The 20,701-nt window shown below is 38.5% G+C and overlaps 1 protein-coding gene across 1 annotated transcript in view; it reads right to left on the reverse strand.

The window, feature by feature from the left end:
- The window catches only part of SHB (SH2 domain containing adaptor protein B), a 353,413-nt gene that overhangs the window by 135,877 nt on the left and 196,835 nt on the right, over nucleotides 1-20,701 (reverse strand). The window contains exon 3 of the mRNA XM_074205859.1: nucleotides 9,960-10,175. Coding sequence (XP_074061960.1) covers nucleotides 9,960-10,175 — 216 coding nt within the window. The remainder of the gene's footprint in view (nucleotides 1-9,959; nucleotides 10,176-20,701) is intronic.

Consider the following 20,701-nt stretch of genomic DNA (forward strand, 5'->3'; position numbering starts at 1 on the left):
TAATAATAATAATAATAATAATAATAATAATAATAATAATAATAATAATAATAATAATAATAAAAATGTGCTTCAGTCTGTGTTCCAACACCAACAACTCTGTTGTGGGTGGATCACATTCTTTATGGTAAGTCCATCACTAAAGTTACTTCCATATTTTTCCATTGTTGCCATTGCTGATCACAACTCCCTCCTTTTGTATTTCTCCACTACCATGTAATATATTTTCTCTCTCCTTTCACTCTGACTCTGCTGTAGGGTCGCTGAGTGGTGCAGCAGACAGATCCCCCATCCCTGGGGCCAAAAGGCCCCAAGCCCCCATACCATCCTTTAGGCCCAGCATCCATCCGGCCCTATGGTCCTAGACAGGCCATCCAATCCCAGCCCCTTGCAAGAAGTAAAAGAGAAAATGTGTTATATCTGACCACTCTCCCTCCATAGTCCATCTTCTCTTCCATCATTCACATCCCCACCCCTTCCCCCTGTTCCCCCCTCTCTCCTTCTTAATACAGATATCTATACCCCATTGAGTATATATGCTGTTTCCTCTCCTAGCCACCTCTGATGAGAACGAAGTTTCCCTCATTCCCCCTTGCCTTCCCCCCTTCCATATCATTGCAATAGCTCATTGTAATAAAGAAAAATCTTATTATATGAAATAACTTGGCCTATTCCCCCTCTCCTTTTTCTTTCTCCCATTACATTTCCCGTTTTTTCTATTGACTCCATTTTTACATCACATTATATCTTCAAATTCAGCTTTCTCCTGTGCTTCATCTATAAAAGCTCCTTCTACCTGCTCTATAAACTGAGAAGGTTCATATGAGTATTATCAGTGTCATTTTTCTATGCAGGAATACATGCAGTTCATCATCATCAAGTCTCTCATATTTTCCCCTTCTCCTCCAATCTCTATGCTTCATCTGAGTCCTGTATCTGAAGATCAAACCTTCTGTTCAGCTCTGGCCATTCCAAAAGGAACATTTGAAATTTCCCTGGTTCACTGAAAGTCCATCTTTTTCCCTGGAAGAGAACATTCGGCCTTGCTGGGTAGTTGATTCTTGGTTATTCTAAGCTCTTTTGTCTTCTGGTATATTATATTCCAAGCCCTACGAGCTTTTAATGTAGTTGCTGCTAAGTCCTGTGTGATCCTGACTGCAGCTCCATGATATTTAAATTGTGTCCTTCTGGCTGCTTGTAATATTTTCTCTTTGACTTGGGAGTTCTGGAACTTGGCTATAATATTTCTGGGGGGTTGTTTTTTTGGATCTCTTTCTCAGGGAGATTGGTGGATTCTCTCCATTTCTATTTTGCCCTCTGCTTCTAGGATATCAGGGCAATTTTCCTGTAGTGATTCTTTGAAAATGATGTCAAGGCTATTTTCCTGATCGTGACTTTCAGGTATTCCAATAATTTTTAAATTATCTTTCCTAAATCTGTTTTCCATATCAATTGTTTTTTCAATAAGATGTTTCACATTTTCTTCTAATTTTTCATTCTTTTTTCATTCATTCATTTCTTCTTTTGAAGTATTGAGTGCTGATTTCTCGTAAATTCAGCAATCTCCCTGAGTGCTAATCTTTGTCTGAAGGATTTGTTTTCCTTAGAGAGCTTTCTGATCTCTTTTTCCATCTGGCCAATTCTGCTTTTTAAAGCATTCTTCTCCTCAATAACTTTTTGAAATGTTTTATCCATTTGACCTAAGCTGGTTTTTAACATGTCATTTTCTCCTTGACTAAGCTGCTGACTTCATTTTTATGTTTTTCCTGCATCTCTTTCATTTCTTTTCCCAATTTTTCTTCTATCTCCCTCACTTGATTTTCAAAGTCTTTTTTGAGCTGAGCCTGAGCCCAATTTCTGTTTTTCTTGGAGTCTTTAGATACAGGAGCTTGGATTTCCTCATCTTCAGATTGAGTGTTTTGATCTTTCTTGGGATCACAGGCAAAGTATTTCTCAATGGTGTTCCTCTTTTTTCTCTGCTTACTTATTTTCCCAGCCTGAGCTTGGTTTTGGGGTGCTTCCTGAGCTTTTGGGACACCCCTACAAGGATCTCAGTGTGTGAGGCTCTGTCCTTCCCTCCTGGTCTGTGAATGACCATAAGCGCCCCCCCTCTGCCACAGGGCTGAGGTGGGGGGGGCCCTGCTGTTCTTTGGGGGGGCCTAGACTGAGATCAGGATCTCAATGTGGTCAGAGCCCCGAGTCCTGTTCCAGGGGCAGAGGACAGAGCTCAGCAGTCTCCCTCCACCTCCCTCCCTAGGCTCTGCACTCATGCCCTGGGGGCTCCTGCTTACTGTTCCTGGATCTGGGCTGCTGCAGCCAGGCTGCTTGCTGTGTGCCCTGAGGGCTGGGCTTCATGTGCTTCCTCTGGCAGAGGTCTCCCACTGATCCCCCAAGCTGTGCCTGGTACTCCCCGGGGTGTAGGTCAGGGAACTCCCCCGCTGCTATGAGCCCCGGCTCCCAGTGCTCTGGGGCTGCCTCCGGGAGGCTGAAGTTCCTTCACTCTGGCGTACCGCCACTCCAACCCTGGGGAGCAGAGCCTTTCTGCTCTTTTCCAGGTTACCTTGAGTTGGAGAACTGCTTCACTGGGTCCCTCTGTGGGTTCTGTCTCTCGAAAATTTAGAGTCCTTAGCTTATAAGTTTTAAGAAAGAGCACCTAAGAGAAGATACTCTCTTGTCACCATCTTGGCTCTGCCCCAACATGTCACTTTCCAAGAATTCCCCAAACTGGACAGGCATCCTATATACTTTCTTTGTGTGGGCTACATTCAGAAATAAAACAGTATTACTAGAATATTATGCATATACAATGAATTTTAGGATTAAAATGTGCTTCAGATTTTCATGAGCTGATGCTGAGCAAGAAGAGCAGAACCAGAAGAACGTTGTACACTCCCTAACAGCAACATGGGGTTGATGATCAACCTTAATGGACTTGCCCATTCCATCAGTACAACAATCAGGGACAATTTTAGGGTATCTGCGATGGAGAATACCATCTGTATCCAAAGAAAAAATTGTGGAGTTTAAACAAAGACTATTACCTTTAATTAAAAAAAAAGATATCTTATTATGTAATTTTTCTATCTTTATTTTATTTTTTCCTTAAGGGTATGATTTCTCTCTCAACACATTCAATTTTGATCAGTGTATAGCATGGAAACAATGCAAAGACTATCAAACTGCCTTCTGTGGGGGATGGGGAGGGAAGTGAGACTGGGAGAAAAATTGTAAAATTCAAAAAATAATTAAAAAAATGTGTGTTCAGTTTCTTCATCTGTAAAATGATGGGAGTTGGACTGATGGTCCCTTCTAGCTCTAAATCTTTGATCCAATGTTTCCAGACTCTCCCTGAGTTGGATAAAACCATCTCAGAACTGATAGGCAAGAGAAGAAAGAAAATTAGTATGAGGTTTGATTTGAGTACTCAGTTCAGAGTTCAGTTTGGGATGTGAGGAGTTTTGGAGGAGTTTCTTTTTGGTGACATGCCCACAGCTGTGTTGTACTCATTCCTTTTTTTTTTTTCAGGATAAGGATGGGTTCACACAGAAAGCTGAGTTCCATGCCTTGGTTACCTCTTCAAAGGGAATGGGAAGTGAATTTAAGAACCCACCTGGTAGTGGGGTCTGGGGCTGTGACCATGCAATTTGTTCCTACAAAAGCTTCAGTGGGAGTTTCAAAATTGGATAGAAACAGATGCTCTCCAGTCTATAAGGCAGGATTCCTGCTGGTGGAAGGGTAGGTGGCGTGCAAGGCTGATTAAACTTACAATATCCTTCTGTTCCCATTGAGATCCTATATTGTTTCCCTCTGTAAGCTGTGGGTTGCTGGGCTGTGAAATCAGATCCTCAGGATCTGCCCTCTGCTGCTGGGACTCATCAAAAGCCGAATGTTCCTAATGTTTTCTGGCATTGGGGGAATTTCAGCCAATGGTTGCACATTATGCTGTTGAATGGGAGAATCATGCTACTTACTGGTCAAGACTCTGAGCATGTATTTCTTGACTGTCTCTTCTTGAAAGTCTCAGCTTTAGTAGCAAAATTCCAAGGGAAAGAATGAGTCATGGCATCAAAAAATCCTAGTGCCATTTGACATTTTATAATATGTGTGACTTGAAAAAATGTTGATGTAGAATTCTACAGTGTGTCGCTGCACTGATTTCATAGAATGCAGGTTTGAGTTTTCTAGGAGATGTTCACATACAGAACTCAGAGACCATAAATATTAGAATGGATGCTTTCACTGAAAAATGCAAGGTATTTCTTTTTATCACTAATAAACCTCTCTTTTCATGATGTCAAATAAGTTTGAAAAGCATTGTAGAAATTCAAAGAATAATAACAATAAAAACAATAATTCAGGTTTATTCCTTGCTTTGAAATAAATCTCTTTCTTTTTTTCAATAGCCTAAGGTTTTGTGTGTGAAAAGATTTGGGACAACTTAACAAAATTTAATGCAAACTATTACAAAGAAGGATGGAAAGATAGGAATTTCCTTATGACATGCAAATTGCCTTTTTAAAAAAAAAATAGAAAGCAAGCCAACAACAGTAACAGAAAGACCCAACTCCAAATAAAAAAACCAAAACTAACAAAATTCAGTATCCTTTAAATTTGTATGAGTTTTATTTTCTTTACCGAACAGTAACATTTCTAAGATATCTATGGTGCTTGAGTTTACAAGTATTGTAGCTATAGATATTGAGAAAGGCAATCGCATTAACATTAATTAGTCCTCATTAGCCTGCTAAGCTCTTCTACCACTTCCTTCTCCAAAGGCCTTTAAGGGAACACAACTAATGAAAACCTTCCTCAACTCTCAATTTAATTCAAAAAGTATTTAGTAAGCAGCTATTATGTAGAGATAGACACATTAAGATTAACAGAGACAGAAAAAAGGAGATATTGAGAGCCACAGAGAGAAAGAAAAAGAGAACTGAGAGATAGAAAGACAAAGCAAAGGGAAAAGGGGACAAAACAGAGATGAGAGAAAGATAGTGATAGGAGAGAGATGAGAAATACAGAGACATAAAGACAGAGAGAGAGAGAGAGAGATAAAGAGAGAGACAGAGAGAGATGGGAGAAAAGACATGAGACAGAAGTGACAGAAGAAAGATGAGAGATAAAGACATAGAGAGAGAGAGAGAGAGAGAGAGAGAGAGAGAGAGAGAGAGAGAGAGAGAGAGAGATGGGAGAAAAGACATAAGACAGAAGAGAGGCATAAGAGAGAGATAAGAGAGAGGAGGGGGAAGAAAGGGAGAAGGAAGAGAAAGAGGTAGTCCAGTGTGCAGTATAGAGTCTAGCTAGTCTCCAGGTCTCAAAGACTTGGGTTCAAGTCCCAGATCAACTACATAATGCCTGTATCAGTGGACAAGTCATTTAAACTTTCCAGGCAACTCTCTGATCATAAATCACAGAGAAGGGCCTGTTATGGTAGAACAAGTTCTTCATGGGAATCTCCCTACTACTGCCAGATGAAATCTCAGGGATGGTGTCAGGTTGTTGTTTGATATATAAAGACTGAAGTTGTTGCTAGATATATAGAAACAATAACAAAACAATTTCTGCCTTCCAGGACCTTATGTTCTCTTTTGGAGAGGGGGGAACAACATGTACACAGAAAATTAAATTAAATCCAAAATATGGATAAAACAATTGTGAGGACATGAGAAACTGGAGGTATGGGGAAGTGGGGTGGGATGGGCTTTCTGTAAAAAAGTAATGAGGAGAGAGCATTCAGAAGGTCAGAGAATCATAGTTCTAGATTTGCAAGGGACCTTGGAGACCATCTAGTCTGACTCCCTCATCTTACAGATAAGGAAACAAAGATCAATAGGTTAAGCTTTCCCAAGATCACCCAGAAAGGAAGGATCAAAGGTGGGACTTGACTCAAGAGCAAGTCTATTATCTGTTGTCCCACAGGGATGAAGGGCTCATGCAAAGGCATGGAGATGATAATAGATGAAAAGAACACCAATTAGATCAATATGATCATAGAATGTAACTCTGGAAAGTTATGCTGAAGCAGACTATAAAGGATTTTGGAAGCCAAACAGAGAAGTTTGCATTTTATCCTACAGGAAAGAGGGAGGCATGAGGAGCTTCTAGAACAAAAGAAAGACATAGCTAGATCTTTCTCTCGGAATATTAGTTGTGAAGCTATATGGAACAGGGATTAGTGAAGAGAAAGACTACAGGCAGAGAGAACAATTAGGAAGCTACTGTATTAAGTCAGGTGAGAGGTAATAAGATTTTGAAATAGGATGGGGCTGTGTGACTAGAAAGGAGGGGAAGAATGTGAGATATTTTGTGGAAACAGGACTGAAATGTAGGACTGAACTACAAAGCTGTTCCCGCAACCTGAATTCTTAGCAATCAGTAGTTGATAAGACTTTTCAAAGTGATATTTTTTTGGGGGTTACAATAGTAGTACCTTCTTGAAAATTTCATTGGAAGTCTAACAGTAAATAATGCAAATATCATTATCCTTGATGAGGAAAGGGATCTAGCTTAGAAAACTTAGTTCAACATCCCCTCCCCCTACTCCCTACCATCACACCTCTTTAGGTACTTACTAGCAAATTTATAACAGTTTATTATCTGTAGAAGTTGCAGAAAGAGATGACAAAAGAGAGAAGACTAGCTCATGCGCTACCAATGGAATTCAGGGCTGATTTTTAAGATTCTGGATGCCATCCAAACATTATCTGAATAGATATTCTTATTGCAGAATGTTATACTAGTTTTTGCTCCAACAGTTTGGATCCAGGCATGGGTTAGACTCCCTTTTTCAATTAGAGTCCACATTCACTGAATCATGATTAAATATTTTTTAAAACCTTGAAATAGTCTTCTGGAACTAGTTACCAAAATTTTGATGTATCTAGGTACAGAAATCTATGATCTGAATCTGTAACTCTCAGAGATGGTCTCAAGTTGAGGCATCAGATAGTTACTAGCTGTGTGACCCTAGGTAAGGCACTTTAACCCTGTTTGCCTCAGTTCCTCAATCTGTAAAATGAACTGGAGAAGGAAATAGCAAACCATTCCAGTACCTTTGCAAAGAAAACCAATGAAGAGTTAGACATAATTGAAATGACTGAACAATTCCATTAACAGGTATTTTAACAAGATGCTTTGCCTGACATAGACTCTATATACATTTTCAGGTGTTGTTACATTTGGTCCTTCTCAAAGTCACACATGCTTTATGAGACTTAGGTTCTAGAGCATATCAATGGCCACCATTGATAGAGGTGAACTGGATTTCTATAGCCCAGAAAGACTTTACTTTAGGACCCCTGAGCTATACAACCTTCCACTCTACCTCTTATTCTGCCTATATACCTAGAACCATTTCAAAAATTTCTTAAATGATTTAAAATCTGAATTAAATCAAGAAAAATTACTGAAAATGTTCATAGTTAATATTGCTAAATTATAAAGAACAAGTTTGACCCAGAGGAAGAGAAATAAGGAGATACATGCTCATGCTCCTTTGCAGAGGTGGGGGTCCATGTGTGGAACACTGATAAGTCAGTATTTTCCTGACTCCAGGGCCTGTGCTCTATTCACCACGCCAACGAACTGCTCCCCCCAACTCAAAATCTTAAGAAAAAGATGAATGTTGAAAACTATCTTTGTATGTAGTTGGAAAAAAATAAAGAATTTTTAAAAATGTATTAAAAAATGACTGAGGGGGGGAGGAAAAAAGGACTAATGGGAGAAACCTTGGCGAAATCAAAACGAAAGATATCAAACTTTTTCTAAGCTAAATTCTTAATTGCTCAACATAGAAATACAGAAGAACTTATTTCTTCTCTTTTTTTGCACCAGAGACCAAAATACCAGAGAGAAAATTATTTTAGATATTATGGTAGTATCATGATGTTTTTCTATGAGAATAAGTATAAAATTTTGTGTTTATTCAGAAACCTAAATCTCTTTTGTCTGAACTTTACAATCTTCCTTTTTAATTGTAATACACGCTTAACTAAATCAAAAACCTCCAAGAATTAACAAAGATTTTAGTACATTAAACATTCTCCATACAAAACATTATTAGTTACTTCCTTCATATTCTATTCTGTTTCTGTTTGTGCATTCAGCTGTGTATCTGCAAATGCTTTTTTTCTTTTAATGTGGTCTTAGTATCTATTTATGCTTTCTTCACTGTTACTTTAATGAGGTATTCAAAAAATCTCACCAATTACATTTTCCTTATTTTAATTGTTTTAATGACAGTATAGTATTCTATTCCATTGCTATACTATAATGTATGTAGTTATTCACCACTTGTGAAGACTGAAGATGTCTATAGCACTTTGCAATTACAAATAGTGTTATGTATGCATTTACATATACATCTATGTATGTATTTTTCTATCATCTCTCTGTTTCTCCCATGTGTTTTTTCTTTAGGATAAGACCAAGGGTATTCTATTTTGATTGAATCAGAAAACAATTATTTTTCGAATTTTGTATTCTGCCAGAGTGAGTCTATTTCTTTAGGACTCACAAACACTGGGTTTTGCCTTTCAAGATATTTTTGCCAATTTGATGGCTATAAAAGAGTACCACAGAGTAGTTTACGTTAGTATTTACTTAATTATAAATGAGAATAGGCTTTCTAAATGGACAATTGGAGTTCCAATTCTCTATTAGCCTCTTCTATGTATGGAAGGGATTAGAGCAATACAAGAAGGAAAAAAAAAATTTATTCTACATTAAAAATCTCTTCCTCTATCTAACCCTCTGAGAAAGACCCTCTACTTCCCTATCACTCAATATATTTTTAAAGCATTTTTGATGCTGTAAAATTATAATGACAGAGATTTCAAAAAAACCCAAAACTTTCTTCTAGGGGGTACCTGCTTGATGAGAACCTGGAAAGAGGCTAGGTGTGGAATCTAAGAAGAAATTGTTGCATTATTGATTGGGAACTAGTAATCATTCTTTCTGCTTTGCAAATGAGCTAAGAGCTGGAGGCAACCAACCTTCAGATAGGAAACAGAACTTGGTGGGAAGCCCAAAATGCCTTGAAGGTTTTGAAAGAGCTAGAGACAGGAAGACTGTTCCTGGTCACTCACCAGGGTGTCCTAGAGGTTGGTTTTCCTATTTTTTTTTAATCTTGAGGTTGGGTGGATGGTCCCTACAGTGTGATTCGATGCCTCAAAAGGACTGATATTCATACAACTGGGAAGTGTCTGAGCCCAGAGTTGAATTGAGATCTTACTGACTTCAGGCCTGGTCCTCTAGCCACTACAGGACCTAGCTGACTAGAAACAGAAGGTGCTTAGTAAGTGCTTACTGACAGATTGACTTATTACTACAGAGTTTGGGTCTAGGCACTACCTAAACAAAACAGGTGAGGACAGAAGGAAGAACTGAGCTAAGCACCCAATTGGCAAATATGATTCAGGCAAACCAAAGCATTTAGAGAGAAATTAATCCAATTGCAAGGGCTGGCCAAGGTACCACTAGGAGAAAGACTAGGGAAATTTCTATAAGGTCAGTGCAGGAGAAGCTAGGGCTGACAGTGAGGGGGATTCTAGGAGGGATTAAGAGCTGGACCTAGCAGTGGACTCTATCACTACTTGGGTCATTTCCCTCATATTTCCCCCTGTTTTTAGGACGTCAATTTACCCAACTCCAGGAAGTAAGGATGGTTTTGACAGCTAGGTTTTCAAGAAAAGGGTGTGCAAACTTCCATAATTTAATGGATGTGTTTTCATACACAAAAAATGGAATGCTTCCAAGAAGTAAATAGATAGAAAACATTGTTGCTTATTTTGGAGAGACTATAGAGAACTTTGTACATTTTTTTGTAGTAGTAAAAACGCACATATTTAGATATACATATGTAAATGTGTGTGTGTGTGTGTGTGTGTGTGTGTGTGTGTGTGTATGTGTGTCCAAGATAGACTGTTAAAAACTGTAGGTCTTAATTTGTATTCTTTTACCTGCTAAAGCTGGAATAGTGACTTTGTTCCACTCCCAAGGCTGATCATACTCATCTGCAGGCCTGTCATCATCCTGGGGCAATTTGCTTTCTCGTAACCGCTGGCTGACCAAGCTTTCTGAATCCGAATCCACACCATTGCCTTCTGGCTCATAAGGGGTGTCATATAACTGGACACCTTTATTCTGTGATTTCACGCTTTCTTGCCTCTGAAATTCTGCAGAGAAAAGAAACATGGTATTAACATGATTTGCTAGGAACCTGTTAGGCAACTTCTATTTATCAAGCATCTATTTACATACAATGCATTGTACTTGTACATGGGATTGTAAAGAAGAAAGCTACAGTGCCAGGTCTGGCCTTCATTTAAAGTCCTGACCCCTTCCTTTGAAGGTGTGACTCCCCTCCACCCCACCCTCCCTCCCCAGCCAGACCAGGCGTTCCCTTGTCGAATGTTCCCTCTGCCTGGAAGGCTCTCAGCATCCCTGGCTTCCTTTGGGACTCAGTTCTAGGTACATCTCCTTGAGGAGATCTTTCCCTGCCCTCCCAAGGGACTGTGCCACCCCCTCTAAGATTACTCTTCATCTACTGTGTATAGATGCCTATACATTTGTGTGTAGGCTATATAGTTTTTCCTTTGTTTAATGATATATGCATATTGTTTCTTGAGAACAGGGATTATTTTTGCTTCCCCCTTGTATCCCCAGTCTCTGGTATCATATCTGGACCATAGTAAACATTTTAATAAGTTCCTAATCGATAAGTGATTGCTCTAGAGGGTCTTACAATGTACAGATGAAGAAAAAACTACATTAATAACAATATCCAAGGGGAAAAGAAATTAGTACAAATGAAAGGTCCAGGCAAATTGTGAGAAGAAATCTGGATCACCTGTAACATCAAAATGGCACAGGTTTTGTTACCTTCACAGTAAGTCAGCCAACAAATTTTTTATTAAGATCCTTGCACGGGGCAGACAGATGGAGTTGTAAATAGTGCTGGATCTAGAGTCAGGAAGACTTATCTTCTTAAATTCAAATCCAGCCTCAGACACTTACTAGCTGTATGACTCTAAAGTCATTTAAACTGTTTGCCTCAGTTTCCTCAACTGTAAAATGAGCTAGTGAAGGATGGTAAACCCCTCCAGGATCTTTGCCAAGTAAACCCCAGATGGGGGTAGGGCAAGACTAGGACAAAAGTCACAACAAATGAACAATAATTATGTGCACAATATTGTGCTAAGTATTGCAGACACAAAGAAAGATGGGGGGGGGGGACAACCAGCTCCTGCTGCCAAGGAATTCACAGTCTAGTAGGGGAGTCAATCAATCAATCAATCAATCAGTATTTGTTAAATGTGCAACTATGGGCCACAAACTGTGTGAAGCCTTCGGGGATACAAAAGAGAAAAAAGCTGGTCCCTGCCCTCAAGGAGCTTTCAGTCTAATAAAGGAGCCAATATGCAAACAAACATATATGAAACAAGCTATAGACAGAAAGCACTAGAGATTACCTAAGGATTAGGAAAATCTTCTTGTAGAAGGTAGGCTATTAGATGAGGCTTGAAAGAGAACAAGGATCATAGGTTACCTAAGCTCATGTTTATCTAGAGTGTAGAGGAAAATTATCAGGTGATCAGATCCCAATCCTAGTATTTACTAGTATTTAACCTTGTGGAAATCATTTAACCTCCATGGAACTTGAATCTCTCTTTAAAATTTGAGGTTTGATTTATCATACCCTGATTTTTGTGTTTAGAAATATATTTTTCAAAAACTTTGTCATCTCTATGCTCCAACAATTCCACACTGAAAATGACAGTAAAAATCTTTTATCCCAAATGTTTGGAAAATGGGACTAGTAAGATTAATTAAATGTTCTACTAACCAAACAATTATTGTTATTCTCCATTTTGAAGAAGACAATTACATTTGTTTGTGAATTGGTTTTAAGTGAGGCAGCAAAGTCTTCAGCCTCACCCTCTCTTTCACAGCCATAGTTCAGTGGCAGGACAAAAGTCAGGAGATGACCTGGGACTTGGCGTCTTTGATGCCTGACCAAGCTCTAAGTGTTTGATAGTGCCTGCTTCATCTGCCTTCATAGCTATTGGAACAAAGTGTGACCATTCTTCTGCCAGGGGAAATCTTTACATGCTTGGGCAAGACATCCCTCTAACTCATCAATTTACCCTCAATCTGGCCAATCTGCCAAGAGAGTCTTTACCAGGGTGTGCTGCTTCTTGATGCCACTGTTGGATCCTACAAATGGATGAGCACTCCTGAAAAGGGCTTGGCAAGGCATCATACCAAAGGTGCAAATCCTCCCTGAATATCCCATAACCCCCTACCAACAATTATATATTATTGAGAGGTGGTGTGAGGTAGTTGAATGTACAGCTGACCTCGCTGTCAGGAAAAATGAGTTCAAATACCACTTGGCTGGTAAACAGAGGCAAGTTACTTTTAACCTCTCAGTGTTGCAATTTAGTCATTTTCCAGTTGTGTCCAATTCTTTGATCCATTTGGAGTTTTCTTGGCAAAGATCCTGAACAGGTTTGTTATTTCCTTCTCCAGTACATTTTACAGATAAGGAAACTGGAGCAAACAGGGTTAAGTGACTTGCCTAGGGTCATACAGCTATTAAGTGTCTGAGGTGACATTTGAAATCAGGTCTTCTTGATTCCAAGCCCCCTGCTCTATCCATTATATCACCTATCTGAAAACCTTCCAATAACCCAGGCAGAAATTCTCTAAGCCTTTTTAAGTTGGAGAGCTGGTGAGGACCTGTACTGATAGAAAGAGATCTGACCAGAAGCTCCTTCTCTGATGAGATCAGAGATTCAGTTAAAAAAAAAAGAAAGACCATAGTATTACCAATTTTCAAATACTAAAAGCCAGTAAAATACACATGTCATAGAAGTAACACTGGAAAATCTTTGCCCTAAAAGTCAGTTTTTTTCCCCCAAATGAAGAAAGAAAAGAGGGGGCGGCTAGGTGGTGCAGTGGATAGAGCACCAGCCCTAGAGTCAGGAGAACCAGAGTTCAAATAGTGTCTCACACACTTAATAATTACCTAGCTGTGTGGCCTTGGGCAAGCCACTTAACCCCATTGCCTTGCAAAAACCTAAAAAAAAAAGAAAGAAAAGAAAGAGTAAGAAGACTGGAGGGGGGGGGCTTAAGCAAAACTTCATTTGTTTATATTGTGAATAGGCTTGTCTGATTTAGTAAAGAAAGGAAGGAAGAAGGAAAGAAAAAAAGAAGCAACTACTGAGTTAAGTAAAACTTCATTTGCTTTTATTAATAGTGAATAGGCCTGTCTGTGGAAGGAAGGAAGGAAGGAAGGAAGGAAGGAAGGAAGGAAGGAAGGAAGGAAGGAAGGAAGGAAGAAACTTAGATTGGATAGGGAGGAGGAGGGAAAACTATGGCTCAAACTGCTCAGGCACAAGACCATGGCTATAAGTTAGCACATCCTTCAACCTGGAAATTTAACACGGCAAATTAAAAGTGAGAGAAATGCCCTGAAGGAGTCAATGCTGTTTCTTTCCTGAGTCTTTTTAATGCTATTTTTAAGGAAGCTTCTTTTGTTGAATGTTACACCCTGAGTCAGAATAACTGTTGAGCCTAGCCCAGAACATCATAAATAGTAAAAATATACAGAATATAACTATCCTTTAATAAGGATTTTATTGGATCCTAAAAGTATCATTAAAATTACTAATTGTTTTTGTATATTACTATTAAAAATTAAACAATCTATGGTTTGAATTTTGGATAAAATGTCATTTATTATAAATATTTAAGAAAGTTTTGTCTTTTAAAATTGCCTTTTCACTCTTCCCAGAGATCATAGAAATAATTTTACAAGCATTTATCAAAAATTTGCATATTGCAAATACTGGAGAAAGATATAAACACAAAAAGCATGTGGCTCCTGTCCTCAAGGAGCCTCTAATTTACTAGGGGAGATAAGACAAACACAAATAATTAGAACACAGACTTTGTACACTTATATTTTCTTACCTGCTAAGTTCTTACCCTAAAGTTTAAGTCAAATATCTTCCAGGAAACTTCTGCTCATCCCTTCCAGTCTGTAATAATTCCCCCTTTCAGACCCTATGTAGCACTTTGTTTTATATTTCTCAAATGCAGTTCTTTTTTAATATTATGCATTCGAACTGTCAGATTTGGTATCTTATCCTCATATTATAACAATAAACCTTTTGAGAGTAGACAGTGTCTCACCTAAATGTTTCTATCTACTCCAGGGTCTATGAAAATGTTGGATCGCTGAACTTAGAAAAGGAAAACCAAAACCAAAAAAAGACTTAAGTTTTCTAATTAAGAAATAATTCAAAAATAATCTCTTGCCTAAAACTTCCAACTATAAACTCTAGCTTGTCTGTGCTGATACCTATAGACTACCCTAAAAGGAGAAGAATCACTTAACTGAGTTAAGCAAAGCTTTCTTTGTTCATATTAAATGTGAAGAGGTCTGTCTTACTTAGTAAAAAACTATGAATAAGAGAGTATTTGAAGACAAGCAATTTTGTGATATACAAACACACATTTAAGAGATTGCTAAGTGGCCAAGTGGATTTAAAAGATTTCTAAGTGGACCTGTGGCCAAGTCCCCTGAGGATGTGAGGATGGCATTTCCATCCTCTGACTGCATTGGTATGTAGATAAAAGTTGGGGGTGGGTAGCAACAGCTATATAAAAAAAATCTTTTTGCAGCATTAAAAAGGCTCATTGAATGCTAGTTTTTCATCTCATGGAGGGTCTAGCACTTTTAGGTTTGGGAAACAGCAATTTCCTTGGTGCTCTCTACATTTTTCTTCCTGACCAAGAATTGATCCTCCAGTATGAATCTGTCCCCCCACCCCCCATTCTAACCCTTTGGATTATGGTGCTATACAGATGACCTTGCATACCAAACCTGGATTGGTTTGCTTAGCTCCAGATTTGAATTACATTCCCAGTCCCAACCCACCCCAAACAGAGATGGAGAAGAACTCTTTCCCCACCCAGCTGTTTGCCTAATTCACTAGCACTAAGCCTGTTTCAGGCATGTTAACAATCTAGGCACCTGATGGAAATAAGAATCATTTTTGTCTAAAACTTCAACTATAAACTCTAGCTTGTCCGTGTTGATACCAATACATCGGAGACTACCCTAAAAGGAGAAAGAATCAGTTACTGAGTTAAGTAAAGTTTTGTTCATATTAATTGTGAAGAGGCTTGTCTCAGTAAAACTATGAGTAAGAGAATATTTGAAAAGACAAGTAATTTTTTTTTGATGTACAAATACACATTTAAAAAATTACTAAGAAAATATTTTTATGGCTTTAAAGGGCTCAAAAATTAAAAAAAAATAATATTGCCTATATATGAGGCAATACAAGTTGTGGAAAGTGAGGTCAAAAAAAAGGTTAACTGAATTGCCTGAGGTCACACAGATAAGTGGAAAGGCTGGGGGGAATCAAATTCAGATCTCTAATTTGACATCGGTTTCATTTCACTATAATACACTACCTCTTCAGAACAGCTCCAGCTATATACTCTCTGGAACAGAGATTCTTTGGAAGGGAGGGTAGATGGTAGTATGGTGTTTGAAATGAGGGGGAAGAGATAATGTATCTGTGAACTCAGATGGAGGAAAAAAGATGTCTTTGAATCAATAATAATTGGTTTCTTTTGTAATCCTATATACTTTATCTTTTTTTTTCTTAAAGTTTTTTTTGCAAGGCAAATGGTAGGCTAAGTGGCTTGCCCAAGGCCAGACAGCTAGGTAACTATTAAGTGTCTGAGGCCGCATTTGAACCCAGGTCCTCCTGACTCCAAGGCTGGTGCTCTATCCACTACGCCACCTAGCCACCCTCTAAGGGTTCTTCTTCAGGGATTGAGTCTCATGACAACCCAGTGAAGGAGGTGCTATGGTACCTCTATTTTATAATTGAGGAAACAGAGACAGCAGAGGGTTACCTGACTTATCCAGAGTCATACAACTAATAGGTGTCTGGGGAAAGACAGGAACGTTGGTATTCCTGACTCCAGGCCTGGTGTTCTATCCACTAGGCCTCCTAGCTGCCTCTACAATGCCTTTGAATTTTCTGAGACCATAAGAAAGTCCTTCATCAAAATGAACCTCAGTTTCCCCATCTATAAAAAGGATATTTCCCCATACAGAGGTCAATGAGTAGCAAAAAAAAAGGTAAGACATGAAAATGAGTATGTAAAGTGCTTTGAAAAATTTAAGGCTCTTAATAATTTTATTATTAGGTTTCCAAAGTAAAGCTCCATTATTTACAAAATATAGGGACAATCATTTCAAACCAGATAGTCAAATGAAGCATTCTCTTCTTGACTAACAATCTGTGGGATTTTCTTTAATGCAGATACCAACATTCAACAGTCTAGGAATCTAATACTGTAGTCAGTGGTCATATGTTTTAAATCATGTTATTTTTACAGCCTATCTATAAATTCATGGAAAATGACCTTTAATACCGAGGTGGCAGGTGGCTATTTCATGCCTCTTAGTCAGAGTGTATGAGCATTAAATTGACAAGGTGGATTTCTTTCTTCTTCCTCAGGCAGGAGAAGAAAGACTGTCACAGTGAAACTAGACATAAAGACTAGAAATGTAATTAATGGGTGTCTTTAGTTTGCTTGAATTTTGATTTTCACTTTAATCTTTATCCCAAATATTTCTTTTTAAAAAATTTTTAAAATTTATTTTGAGTTTTACAATTTCCCCCAATCTCCCCCCCTGAAGGCAGTTTATTTGTCTTCACAATGTTTCCATGGTATTCATTGATATAAGTTGAATGTGATGAGAGAGAAATCATATCCTTAAGAAAAATAAAGTATAAGAGATAGCAGAATTACATAGTAAGGTAATGGGTTTTTTCTGCCCCTAAATTAAAGTCTTTGGTCTTTTTTCAAACTCCACAATTCTTTTTCTGGATACAGATGGTATTCTCTATCGTAGATACCCCCAAAATTGTCCCTGATTGTTGCACTTATGGAATGAGCAAGTCCATGAAGGTTGGTCATCACCCCCATGTTGCTGTTAGGGAATATAGTGTTTTTCTGGTTTCTGCTCATCTTGCTCTATCCCAAATATATATTTTTTTCTTTTTTAGGTTTTTGCAAAGCAAATGGGGTTAAGTGCCGAAGGCCACACAGCTAGGTAATTATTAAGTGTCTGAGACCGGATTTGAACCCAGGTACTCCGGACTCCAGGGCTAGTGCTTTATCCACTGCGCCACCTAGCCGTCCCCCAAATATTTCCATTAAAAAAAAAGCTAAAAAAAAATCTGCATAGCACTGAGGAAGGCAGGGATGGCCAAAGCATGGGATTGTTTTCTCCATATTGTGTGATGAGGAAAACACAATAGCATCTGGCCTTGACAGGTTTCTGTTTTTGTTGAGCATTATCTCTAAGGGTTTAAAAGCATGGTCACTGAAAGACCCAAGAGCTTACAAATAGAGACATACCTCAATTATTCAATATGGATGGGTAAGTAGAAGCTACTTTTTTAAGGGTTCAAAGAGACTTTAGAGATTATCTTGTTTAGGTTTTTTTTTTTTTTTTGCTAGGCAATGGGGTTAAGTGGCTTGCCCAAGGCCACACAGCTAGGTAATTATTAAGTGTCTGAGATGGATTTGAACCCAGGTACTCCTGCCTCCAGGGCCAGTGCTTTATCCACTGTGCCACCTAGCCGCCCCGAGATTATCTTGTTTAACCCCTATTTTACAAGAGGAAACAGGCCTAGCTAGCTAAGTGAGCAAAACTACATAATCAGCTAGTCAGTTATTTTGTACCAACAAAGTCTATACTGCACGGTTATAATTTAGTGGATTTGGAATATATTTAATACATGTATTTTTTCCAGCACTGAAGACTGTAAATTCTGCCACACTACCTCATCTGGTTCACACAGGAAGTATTCTTACATATATTTATTTAATTGTTACCATCTCATGGATTCCGGAGAAGCCCAGGTTGCCATGTGCTCTGTGTATATTGTGTGTGTATACCCTTAATTGCCTGTTGTCTTCCCCATTAGATTGCAAAATCTTTGAGAGCAGGGACCTAGTTTTTGTGGTTTTCTTTATTTCTAATATTTAAGCACAGTATTTAGAACATAGGAAACCCTTAAAAAATACTAGTTAATTGATTTATTTGTGTTTATTTGGATTTCCTGATAGACTCTACCCTTCCTTCCCCAAGAGAAGATTTCTCACTCTACCTTACCTTTGTAGCTGCCTCTAATCGCCAACTGGGACAGTATCTGACTTATTCTTAAACAGGCTACCTTTCAGCTGACAATGGGAGAGAGTTCATTGACATATAAGCTGGAGTTTACCAGCAGAGGACATTAGAGACTGAAGATCTGAAGAGATAGTTGGCCCAGATTACTGAGGCTGGATGGGCTGACACTGGATTAGGGCAAACAGAGTTTAGAGTGAGAAGCAACTTGGGTAGATGCTGTTTTTTCTATGGTTTTTGTGCTAAGAATGGTTTAAAATTTGGTAAAACTTTATTTGAAAATGTAGCAGCCATTCTTTGCCTTCAGGCTTTATAAAAATGCCCCTAGTGTCTTTTTTTGCATTGTAGCTTGGTGACCTCAACATTGGATCCTGATAACACCTGAAGTCTCTTGGGCTCTTTTACCACATTGTGCTGCCAGGGGATTCTTTAAGGAGAAGGCTGAGGGAATTTTTCTGACTGACTTCTAGTTTGCTCTAAGATTCTACTCAGTCTACCTCCCCTTCAGGAAACTTTCCAGGTCCCCACAACCTGTTCTAGAGCCTTCATCTCTAAAGCCACCTTCTAACTACTCTGAACACAGATTATAATAATAATCACAATAATAATCTTACATGCCACTTAACTTGTCTGGGACTCAGCTTCTTATGTGTAAAATGAGGGAGTTGGACTAAATGGCTTGTAAATTTATTGTTTATTAAGTTTATTTATTCTATTTGTTTACATTTCATAGCTCCATTTTAAGTAGCTATCACAAATCTCCTGTCCTACTGTAATACAAGAGCAGTTCAGGATGAGATCATACATAAAAATCTACAGCAGAGCTCAAAGTGTGATTTTTCAAGCTCCAGTTAACCAACAAGTTATAGGTGTACTTTAACAATGAAGTCCCCAGGTAGGCCCAACCAAACTTCAAATTGGACTAAGTCATTTGATTATCTTGGGGCTGCTCCTGTCAAAATTGGGCTCCTCCACTGGGGCACACTCAAGAGTGGTTGATGGAATATTTATAATCTAAATTATAACCTCTTTGGATTTTATGCCTTTTCTTTGTATCCCCACCATGGAGTACAGTGTTGGTCACAGAGTAGATGTTTACTAAGTGTTTGATTTGATTATTTGGTACTAGAGGTCCACCAATAGTCTATTGACCATTGTGGCTAAGAGGCCAAATTCCTAACTCCTTCTATATGTCTCACCCCACCTAAGTCTGATCTTTGAGACTGAATTGCCAGAGGTCATGATGAACTCAGGGACTTGGGAGAACTGTATGGCTTTCATCATTCTGATTCAACCAGAAGGAACACTTCAGAAATATAACACCATTACAGAAGCAAAAGAAAGAACTGGGAGGCAGTCAGTTGTCTAGATCAATAACTCAACAGACCACACCCCTGGAGGTCCAACTACAGAAACATTGTGCTTCATCTCCTATGGTTAGGATAATGGACCACCATGGAGCTCTGTTATGATTTGGTTCACATTTACACAAAAGATTATTCTTTCATATAGAGTATGGCTTCAATTATTTACATTTTCCTGTATCTCTCACTCCAGAATTTCCCCCCCATTCCTTACCTGCTGCAATGCCAACCTTCAGAAATCTCAACTTGGGGTACCTCTCCCTGGGTCCATTATTTTGGGAAGAAGCCCAGTCATGTTTTATTTCACTTGTGCTCCAGTCTTCTTCTTTACTTGCTACATTACCCCTTTCCTCTCTTTCTTCCCTCCCCAGTTCCCTTTATCTATTGTCTTCTCCCATTAGAATGTAAGATCTTTATGAGTAGAGACTGTTTAGATCTCCAATGCTCAGAACAGTGACTGGCACATAGTAAATGTTTCTTTTTATCCACCAATCAATCTCACTATGATTTCCTCATTCAATACTTACCTGGAGGAACTGGCGGTAACCCAGTCTTGGGGGCATAACTACAGTGGTCTACACCAGAGATGTTACAAGATGTCCATGAAATTCCCTCCAGTGTAGGCCTTAACAGAATTAAAATCAATCGGGAAATATTTAACAAAACAAAAATGTAATACAGCATGATGTTAATTTTTAATTTTCTTTACTTAATATAAAGTCTATACTATCTATTTTGAATTTGGCACCATGGTATACATAAGGAATGGGCTTGGGAGGGTTCTGAGAGCACTGGAGGATAGAAAATCATATCTGGTTGTCATCTTCTATCCTTTTACATGCACTCAGATGCCCTCCCAGAAGCCAGTAGAAGTTGGTTTCAGATTTTTTTTTCTATAATTATCCTGATTTACTGAATGGAATGGTCCTACTTACTACAAAGCTACATCCTTTAATAAATATGTTATTAATATACACAGACACTTTTATCCTAAACTAAGGCCTTGTCTACCACCACTAATAGTGGAATGGGCAAGAAAAATTCATTGTACAGGATGAACTTAAATGTAAGTGCTGTTTAATTTTTGCCTTTTTAAACCCAGAAT

This window comes from Macrotis lagotis, chromosome X, assembly GCF_037893015.1.
Source record: "Macrotis lagotis isolate mMagLag1 chromosome X, bilby.v1.9.chrom.fasta, whole genome shotgun sequence".
NCBI lineage: Eukaryota > Metazoa > Chordata > Mammalia > Peramelemorphia > Peramelidae > Macrotis > Macrotis lagotis.